The sequence below is a fragment of the Mus caroli genome, chromosome 14 (genome assembly GCF_900094665.2).
Source record: "Mus caroli chromosome 14, CAROLI_EIJ_v1.1, whole genome shotgun sequence".
Lineage (NCBI taxonomy): Eukaryota > Metazoa > Chordata > Mammalia > Rodentia > Muridae > Mus > Mus caroli.
Window position 1 is genome coordinate 24,715,367 of NC_034583.1, and position 10,532 is coordinate 24,725,898.

General features: G+C 47.6%; 1 protein-coding gene across 1 annotated transcript in view; it reads right to left on the bottom strand.

Annotated features, from left to right (window-relative positions):
• Nucleotides 1–10,532, bottom strand: part of C14H10orf53 (chromosome 14 C10orf53 homolog) — a 13,304-nt gene that overhangs the window by 20 nt on the left and 2,752 nt on the right. The window contains exons 2-3 of the mRNA XM_021182433.1: nt 1,815–1,934; nt 1–555 (exon numbers count right to left, since the gene is read on the bottom strand). The exon at nt 1–555 is cut by the window's left edge and continues 20 nt beyond it. Of these exons, the coding sequence (XP_021038092.1) occupies nt 491–555; nt 1,815–1,934 (185 nt within the window). The 3' untranslated portion in view covers nt 1–490. The remainder of the gene's footprint in view (nt 556–1,814; nt 1,935–10,532) is intronic.

Genomic DNA, 10,532 nt, shown 5'->3' on the forward strand with positions numbered 1-10,532 from the left:
TCCAGTAAGAGCAAGAAATAAACCCGTACAGACGGTCAGGTTTCTGAATTCTGCATTCATACTGGTTCAGTCCAGACTTTCAGAGCCCTCATACCCACCCCCTACTTGGAAGCTCGTTAACTTTGCCTGCCCCTGGTTCTTGGCAGGCTTCGGAATGCAATGTCTAATGCTTCTGGCAATGGCGCTTTATTAGGGGACGGAGCTCTGTTATTAGATTGCATTTTCTTATTTCCTTCAGATCCAGGGCACCTGATATTGGAGGGCTCTCCCTATGGGCTAAGACTGACAGACGCTGCCAGGGAGGAGTTTTTATTATCTTTGTGGGTGCCTATGCAGCCAGATGAGAATTCCAGACTGGACAGACTAGTGGACAGGTGGCATCGCCATGTCCTGACTGGTAGAGCCTACCGTCCATGTGGCTACTAAGCCCCTTTTGCAGGTACTGTAGACTGGAGGACATAGCTGGTGTTCTTCTGTCTGCTCCACGAGATCAGAAGGCATTTAGCACAGCGATCCTGGCCTCTTCACACAGTGGGTCTAGTTTGCCATCACCCCCTAGAAAAATAGATAACACTTTTTGGCCAGTTTTAAATACAAATTGATGTAATATTAAGTATAACTTGAGTTTTCACTAGGAGTGTATTTCTGAAGGCTACAGGCATGTGAACTGTTAAGCAGCCTCTAGCAGTTTTGGTGGAGCCCTGAAGCTCTTGCTCTTAGGCACGGGGAGGCAGACTTGGTGCCAGTCTATGGGGCCATAAATGCCCCAGGGCAAAGAAATGTGCAGACTATAGCTGATCATGTCGTATCCTGTGAATATACTGACTCTAATTGTCTCAGAAATCTAGATAAAGTAAACAAATAGAACAAAAATCATGTTGAAAGAAAATAATAAAACATACATTACTAATGTGAGAAATGGAAACTAAATACAAAACCGCATTTTCTTCCAATTACATCTGAAGGCTGGGCTCAGCTTTCTTTTCTTTCTTCTTCTGTCTACAGTGTTTGGTGAAGAAGTTAGACAGCACAACAGTGCACCGTGTGTGTGTGTGTGTGTGTGTGTGTGTGTGTGAATGTTTGTGGTATGTGTGTGTGGTGTGTGATGTATTGTTTATGTGTGGTGTGTGTATGTCAGGGTGTGTGTATGTGTGTGTGGTGTGTTTGTATCTGGTGTGTGTTTGGTGTGTGTATGTGTATTTGTGTGTTTCTCTGTGTCAGGGTATATGTGTGGTGTGTGTGTTTCTGTGACTGTTTGTTAGGATATGTGTGTAGTGTGTGCATTTGTATATGTACATGGTGTGTGTATGTGTGGTGTGTGTGAGTGTATATGGTATGTGTGAGTGTGTGGTATATGTGATTGTGTTTGTGTGTACATAGTGTGTGTGTGTGGTATGTGTGAGTGTGTGGTATATGTGATTGTGTTTGTGTGTACACGGTGTGTGTGAGTGTGTATTATGTGTGTTTGTGTGTATATGGTATGTGTTGTGTGTTATGTGTGAGTGTATATGGTGTGTGTGATTGTGTGTTATGTGTGAGTGTGTGTTTGTATGTATATAGTGTGTGTGTGAGTGTGTGCTCACACAAGTGTATATCCCCCAACACACACACACACACACACACACACAAACACACACACACACATACACACACATGCTGTCTTTCATGTGCTTCAGGGACCAGGCCTCTTGAAGTGAGTTTGAAATGCAAAAAGAACCCCAGTTTGATTCTAGGCATGGCTCCCTGACCATTTCCACTAGAAACAGGGCAAAGACTGCTCAGCAAAGGCCTGGGAGAGAGCCCCACAGCCTTACCAAACTCCAGGTCTTGGATATCACATTGAAAGACCGTCTCCTCATTTACCACAAGCTCCACCAGATTCCAGTCTTCTATCTGCTCCAGGATGATCTGATGTCCGTCTTTGGCCAACACAGCTGGAAAGAAAAGAGGGACATGTGTGACGTGGATAGATTCCACATTAATCTACGCCCTCGTCCTCACGGATGTCGGCAGCTCGTCTCCTCCCGGGTTGTTCGCGATCATAAGCTAACCACCTGGTGGGCACTAGCTGCTCCCTGGCCTCCATGTGTCCTTAAAGTCTCAGGAAAGCAAAGACAGACCCTCAAGTGACACAGGCCTTGCTTGTGAATTTCCTCAGACCTGGAGGAACTGTTAGGAAATATTCCATCTCTTGGAAGTGGCCGCTGGGTGCCCCACAACTCAGCATCATGGAGGCAGTACTCAGTATAGGAGGTGACCCAGGATCCAGAAACTTCTTTTCCCACTGATGGAAATAGAATTTGGTTGCTTCCTAGAGGGCAATTTATAGCAGAAGCAAAGACCTTCAAAAACATGTTTCAAGAACATTCTACTTAAAAGAAATCCCATAAGGAAAAAAAAATCAGAAATACAAATTTTTGCAACAAGACGTTCTTTCTATAATACCCAAATTCTATGAACAGTTTACAGGTCTGATAATAAGAGGCTGACGGAGTAAGCAGTGCTATGTGTACATAATGAGAGTTTAGTTTGGAAATTTAAAGCTGTAGGCTGGTGAGATGGCTCACTGGGTGAGGTGTTTGCTGCTGACACTCACAGCCTGAATTCAGTCCCAGAAATCCGTGTCATAGAGGGAGAGAACCAGTTCTTCAGTTGTCCTCTCGTGTTCACATGTGTGTCATGATGTACACGGGTGTGTGCATGCACACACGTACACGTACACAGAATATGTAAATACATATGGAGAAATAGTGACTTAGCTAGCTGGGTGGTAGTCTCTCGGGACCTTGGAGGAATGGGAAGCAGTTCGGTCTGGCAGAGGATGGCGGACAGCGTGAGAGTTGGGTCTCTTTTGCCCTTGGCATCAAAGGTGCCAAAGTGAAGAAACGCTGGGGTGTGTGTGTGTGTGTGTGTGTGTGCACCTTTAATCCCAACACTTGGGAGGCAGAGGCAGGTGGATCTCTGAGTTCCAGGCCAGCCTGGTCTACAGATTGAGTTCCAGGACAACCAGGGCTACACAGAGAAATCCTGTCTGAAAAAAGCAAAACAAGAAAAAAGGAATTTTTAAAAATAGTGATATTTGTGATAAGAACAAAAATCAGGATATAAATACATATATTAAGAACATATACTCAATATTAATTAAGCTATGTATGTAAGAAAGAAGAGGCCCGTGTGGTGGCAAACCTATAATCTCAGCTCTAAGGGAGACTGAGGCAGAGGATATTGAATTAGAGGCCAGCCTGGGGTACAAAATGAGAGCCTGTCTCAAAATTCAAGAAAACGAGCCAGGAAAGTAAGCTCCCTGGTTCTTACTCTCTCAGCATTCCCCACAATGTCTATAATAATTAGAAAACTTTTAAGAAAACAGATTTATTAATCTCACCTTTGAGTCTGAGGCTTGCCTATCATTTACACGCCGCGGCTCCTTCCTACAAGCCAGCATCGGGTAATTTGTAAAGATAACCTTTCTTTTCCCCCTCTGAACCTAGGTCTTAGGCTGGCTAGGCAAGTCTCCACTACAGCCCCGCCCACTCCATCAAGGCTGTGGCTCGCGGGAATGGCAGCTCCCTACAGTTAGTCTCTCCAGCCATCTTCTCCCGTTTCCCTGGTGCTCTCGGGGCCCCATCCATCCTAGGGCTGGTGCGCCATGGCTCACCTTTAGCATTCGGCCTGCTGGGGTGAGCTTTTGGGTTAGAAGGAACAAGGCATCAGATGGGGTCGTGTTTTTTTACTTTCCAATCAGTTTTCGGAGGGGAAGAACAGACATTTTTGTCAGCTAATTGCATTTAATTACAGAGACAATGGCTGTTTCCGAATGTTGTTGTGTCCACTCCCTCATCCTTCAATCAGTTCAAGCACATCCGGCCCCAGCTGGGAGCCTTTTAATTGCATAATTTGGATTTCACTTCTGGAAAGAAACTTGAGAAAGACTCGGTGAGGGTCTCCATTAACACAATCAGCTCCCCAGGCACCCGGGGCTGGCCCTAATTGACCTACCTCAGCTAATGCCTCTTTCCAAAGAATGCCCGCTTCGGTTCTTTGGCATGTTTTTGCTATTGTATCCTGTTTTAGTGTCTTGATCTTAAACATCTTTGAAGAGGGCACTCAGTGGCTTGTTTAACTGGAAGTGGTCCAGCTGGTTTGGAAGGACAGTGCATCAGCTAGGGAGATGGTGATGTAAGTCCATGGGTAGGAATTTCTGGCCTCTCCTTCCCCTGCCCATTGCACCACTCTCCTCAACAGGAAGTAGCTACACATGATAAGGTGCACTGTGGCTTCTAGGACTTAGGCATTGCATAGTCTGTAGACCTTCCTGGGGTGGTCTGGAATTTGAAAGGGGTGGGACGGGAGTGTAGCTATCACTCTGCTCCAGACTGCAAGGTTAGCTTTCTAAGGCCTGAGGGGCTCTGAGAGAAGAGGAGATAAGGACTAGGCAGATGATCCAGCAAGAGACCTCAGGAGGCAAGCACTTCCCAGCTGCCCACGACTCGTCCCTGAAAGGCCCGTCTGACTGAAACTCAGGTTACACACGGCGGTGTTGGAGTATTTTATAGAGACAGCATTACTCTTCCAGGATAAGGTGTAGCTGAAACCAGATTTGGTCCACAAAACAAGCCACCCCATAGAGTCGAGAGGTGAATGGTGAGGGCTCCCAAGAACAACTGAAGCAGACAAGAAGAGATCTTCTCTCCCTAGAGGGGTTGCCAGGCACAGGCATCTGAACTCTTTAAGGGCAGGTCTCTTGACCTTCCTGCAGGAACCTGGGGTCAGCACAGGCTCCCCAAAGCAGCAAACTCGGCATGGTGAAGAGTACCACCACTTTCCCCTGCGGCTATTGGTTACCTGTCTGATTTGTTCTCTAGTGACAACTACCTTAGAGTCAGTCACACTTATCAGCCTCAGGACTTCTATCCCTTCCTGTCAGAGAGGAGGTAGTGAACCTGACTGTAGCATGGTTTAAGGGATGAGAGAAAATGACCCACCTTCCCCCCACCCCACCCCCTGTCTCCGGAATTCCTGCAGTTCATCCAAATGCCACCGCTTGGCACGGAGGGGGACATAGTTTCCTGGGCTGCTACTGGGTTGTCTATTCAAAGAAAGGTCAGATAAATATGTTCCCCGAAACAAAGTCTATGCACAGGCAGTGGCTAAACTCCAGCATAAATCAGCCAGAGGCACTAAGCCACCCGCAGAACACCCACCTCTTTGAAGTGGCACCTCATTCCTCACAGGGAATCCGGATAAAGTGCAGGGACAGGGGAGAGGCTCTGTCCTCCCTGAGCTGGCGGAGCTGTGTACCATCTGTGGAGGATGTCAATGCTGCTGGTACACTGACGGATGGCTTTCCTTCCTTTCACTCAGAGCAGACAGAATGTCAGTGACCATTAATGAGTGCAGCTAATGCATCGCTGGGGATGGGAGGATGGCACTTTGGTGCCTTGACTAAATAAAGATGGATTCCATTTTTAATGGTCAGTTCCAGTGCCTTCCAATTCCTTTGAGGGCGTCGTTTGGCAGGCTCAAGTACAGTAGATGAGGAGAAACCACGGCCAGGGCAATTACTTAGGGTTCTTTTAAGCACTGGTTTAGTGGAGTTTTTTTTGTTTTTGTTTTTTGTTTTTCCCGAGCCATTATAATTCGTGAATAATAAAGAACAAGAGTGTTCAGATTGCTTAGGGCATGGCACATTCAGAAAAGATCGGGCATCCTTCCAAAGACAGCGGGGCTTCGGGAAACGATAAAGCGCTATGATTTTTAAAAGTCATACGCAGAATTCAGAAGCAGATACTACAGAGGAGTGCCTGCAAGTAGGTCTGCTCGCTCCGAAGGGTCTGAAGCGGGAGAGTGGGGGTGGGGCGGGGGAGTAAATGTTCCCTGCTTTGTTGCTATTAACACCTTGGCCCTTGTCACCAGGTCCTTTGTAAATGTTGGCAGCTGTTATTAGATGCGTTATCAAGCATGGGTGTACACAGCTTACTTTACAAATCAGCCACCTGCAGATGCCTTACACAGCCATCCTCCACAGCCATCAAAATACACCCCAGGACTTCCTCGAAATACCATTTCCTCCCCAAGAGGGACCAGCAGCTCTGGCTCCACTGAATCCTGTACCTATGGGCTACTTGCCTCTCTGAGGCCAGAGAACCACGCATCCAGTAGTTCACCGAGCTTCTCTGTTCCTCTCTGATCCCTGTCTGTTTTCCTCCCTCTCTGTCCTCCACCCTTCCTTTCCCCCACCGCTTTCTTACTTTGTTGGGGGAGGGAGGGAGGAAGGGAGGGTGTTAGCGGAGTAGCCCAGAATGCCCTTGAACTCATGATCCTTCTGCCTCAGCCTCCTGAGCGCTGGGATCACAGGTATTGTCACCCTGACTGACTGATTGTCCTTCCTCTTCTTTTGTCTTCCCTGCTTCAGAGCCCCAGGCAGCCCAAGATGGCTTGAACTCCTAATCCTCCACCCCCCTGCTCTCCAAGGCCAGGACTGCAGATGTACACTGGTTCTTTGTTTCTCTGTCTTTCTTTAGGACATTTTTTTTTTCTGAGACTGAAAGTACATCTAAAAGATTTTCAGATTACAAATGTAAAGCAGACTCGGGATTCTGTAAAAATCTTAGACATTATAGAAAAGGACAACATTTTAAAAACCAGCCTAACTTTACCTTATGCCCCTCTTCCATCATCCGTCCTCTCAAGCGGAGAGAGATGTGCAGGAGACACGGGAGAGGCTCTACACCTGTCTAGTGCTGTGCTCACCCACCCAGGCCTCCACCATCCCTGTCAGGTGCCAGATGTGCTGCAGCGTCTTGAGCCATTGCAGTTTCTGATTGCTTCCTTTTTTTTTTTCTACCAAGAATGCAGCAGAAAACATCGCTAATACGCCACCTGTGTTACCTGCAGGGGTGGGGGTGGGGTGCAGTGAAGGCAGAACCTGGAAATCAAACATTTAGTTTTTGTTGTGTGGGTTACATTTTATAGACACTCCCAAGTTGCCCTCCGAGCGAGCTCACTGTCCAATTTGTCTTTCAACTGGAACCAGATGAGAATATTCATTCTCTAATCCTTCCATGACCCACAATTGTAAATGCATATCTCCCCCCCCCCCCCCCCCGTCTGTCTCTGTCTGTCTGTCTGTCTCTCTCTCTCTCTCTCTCTCTCTCTGGAAGACAGCTGGAGCTCAGCAGTTTGGGATGTTTCTTCTGAAATCCCGTCTAACAAGCCTTCTGCTACTAGGTCTACATTTCCCCACTTCTGCACTACCCAATTTTGGCCCTTGGCACTCTGTCCTTAGGCAACACCTCTGCCCGCTGCCTGGTTCTGTCTCCTGCTCCAGTCTTCCTCCAGCATATGGCTCTATATTTTCTGATGAGTAGCTATGTCCTCACATTTGATACATTCTTTCCTGGAATGTTTAGAAAGTAACATTATCAGGAAACCCCACTCTAGAGGTCATCTAAGCAGCTAGCCATGGCTAGGAGAGAGAAGACCCTTCAATGGGGCTAGCAGGAAGCAGAGCAGGGAGCTCCAGGGACACAGCTCTTGTGAGTTATTGCCCAGCTGAGACTGGCCTTTCCTGTGATGCAGCTGCCTTTCAATCATTCCTGCTCCTGTAAGTGGGCAACTCCAGTAAGCTCACTGGCTTGCCAAGTCAGACATGGGTGGAATTGTTTCTTCGGTCTGCTGTTAGTACCCCATCTGGGGTGAATAGAAATTTGGCCACATCTCCCCAGAAAAAGTCTTGCAACACTTTTCATATATATACCAGCAACCAGGTCCTAGGAACTGGGCCCCTGCAGGGAACAGGACAGATAGGAATCTGAAGAGATAGGACACACTGAAGAGTATGTCAAAGTGTGTGTGAGGTAAGGAGCTAAGAACAGTGCTGTGCTATCTATGAACACTAAGAAGGACAGAGGGAGATAGAGGAGGAAGGAGGCAGAGCTACCAAGATGGATTGCTGGGTAAAGACATTTGCTGTCAAGCTTGCCAGCCTTAGTATGATACCCAGTACCGTACATGGTAGAAGGAAAAAATCAACTCCTGTGATTTATCCTTTGACTTGCACACGAGTGTCAGCATGTGTGCAAGGCACGCAATACACACACACACACACACACACACAGACACACACACACACACATACACATAGACATGAGATTTCAGAAAGTCTTGCCCATGAAGGTGACTTTCAGGGCAGATGGCATGAAGGCTGAGGAAGGAAAGAGAGGATCATTTGGAAAAAGCATCACAGGTACAGCTCCTCCTGAGCACCAGGTGTAAGCTCCTGGGGTCCCCAGAGAGGTCCATGGTCAGTGAGGGTGTGGGCATGGCCGGAGTGGATGTGTAAGCAGGTCAAGGAGGTCAGAAGGAGCCTGATGGCCTTGGAAGGTCTTGGGCTTTTATCCCAAGTGGAGCTGGAAACCACCAGAGTTATCCAGAAATGAAGCCATATTCTGACCCTGTTCTGGTTCTGAGAACAGACTACAAGGAGGCCGTGATGGTTACAGTGAGCTCAGGTTGGAAGCCATGACACAACATAGAGGATGGCAATGACGATGACAATGAAGATGACTGATCAGAAATGGAGGAAGAGGGAGGTTCACTTGGGAGGCAGAGGCAGGTGGATTTCTGAGTTCGAGGCCAGCCTGGTCTACAGAGTGAGTTCCAGGACAGCCAGGGCGATACAGAGAAACCCTGTCTCAAAAAACAACAACAACAAAAACAACCCCCCCCCCAAAAAAAGATTGAATTAGCGGCATGCAGCAAGAACAAAGACTCTGAGGTAGACGGACAGGCTGACTCTGAGGTAGACGAACAGGCTGACTCTGAGGTAGACGGACAGGCTGACTCTGAGGTAGACGGACAGGCTGACTCTGAGGTAGACGGACAGGCTGACTAGTGGATATAACAGAGGAGGAGGGATGAAAATGGGTGTCAGGTTCTGGCCATAGAGACAGCAAAAAGGGAGAGGCCAGGACCTGAGACCGGGAGAAGGGAGGCATTGAATGTCATCGGTGTCCAGACTCATTGACAGTTAGAATCGCTCCTGCCTTCATTTCATCTAAATCCTAGAACATGGTTTCTACACACTGGTTTGATGTCTCTCAATAATTCAACTTCCTCCATTTCTCTTTTCCAATTTCCCCCTTCAGAACTGGACCGTAAGGTACAAATCATGGCATGTCTTTATTTATAGTTTTTCAAGACAGGGTCTCCTTGTAGTCTGTTCTCTGTGTAGCACTGGCTGTCTGGAATTAGCTCTATAGGCCAGGCTGGCCTCAAACTCAGAGATTTGCCTGCCTCTGCCTTCCAAGTGGTGGGATTAAAGCTAATTTGTGGTTCTTCACTTAGGCACCTTTGCCGACTCTTTGATGTCAAGGACAAAACAGGCCCAACTCTCGTGTTGTCTGTCATCCTCTACCAGACCGAACTGCTTCCCAGTCCTCAAAGCTCCCGAGAGACCCCCCTCCTTCTTTCCTAATGACTGACTCTGAAATAAGTCCTTGCCCCATGTGGCACGCTGCTCACTAGTCCCTCTGCATTTCTCATCAGACTCACGCCACTGAGGGGTTTGCAATCTCCTTTTACCAACAAGGAAAGGGAGGCTCGTGAAGGAGGCCATGTCAGAACTAGGAGGTTACCTCATCTTCAGAGCCCCTGTGTTCGGCCTCTGCTAATGCCATTTCCACAGTGCAGGGCTATACGCGGATTTTATGCATCTTAAATATCAAGTGCACAGGGATGGAAAGTTGATTAGAGTGCGGGAGGACTAGGGGTGGAGGTTGGAGTTGCTACTTATGAAGTAGTGCTATTGTTTAGGATGTTGGAAACCTCTGGGAACAGACAAATGATGCTTCTGTGACACTGTGATCTTTAGTTAATGTTGTAACGCGACACCATTATGGGCTGAATTATATTTTCCTCAATTGGTGTGCTTAAGTCCTACCTCTGGCTTTTGGTCTATAACTAAGGTTAAATGAAGTCACAGGGAACCCCCGGTTTGAAAGGATTAGAGTTCCTTATTCTTTGTACATTTTCCAGTTGTGGGTCTCTGCCAGTTTGCTACCTACTGCAAGCAGCAGCTTCTCTTATGAGAGGTGAGAGGTCTCCTCATCTGTGGGTATCATGATAAGTCTTCGGAAGTTGGTTTAATTGGTAAGTTGGTTTAATGGTCCCATTTAGCAGAAAGAGAAGACGCTTTGTCTTTAGAGCGTATAAGCTGACTACCCAGCAAGGCCATGGTTCCAAAGGTTCCAGGTACGGGTTCCATTCTGTAGAGTGTTCCTTAACTCCAACCAGAAAGTCTTTAGCTGTTCCCATAATGTAGGTGCCACTACTGCACCAGTGGGCATGTCCTGCCAGGCCAGTCACTTTGTAGCTCTCAGGGTTCACAGCTGGGTAAAAGGAACCCTTACTCCCAGCACTATAAAAGCTGGCCAGTAGGAGCCGGGCGTGGTGGCGCACGCCTTTAATCCCAGCACTCGGGAGGCAGAGGCAGGCGGATTTCTGAGTTCGAGGCCAGCCTGGTCTACAAA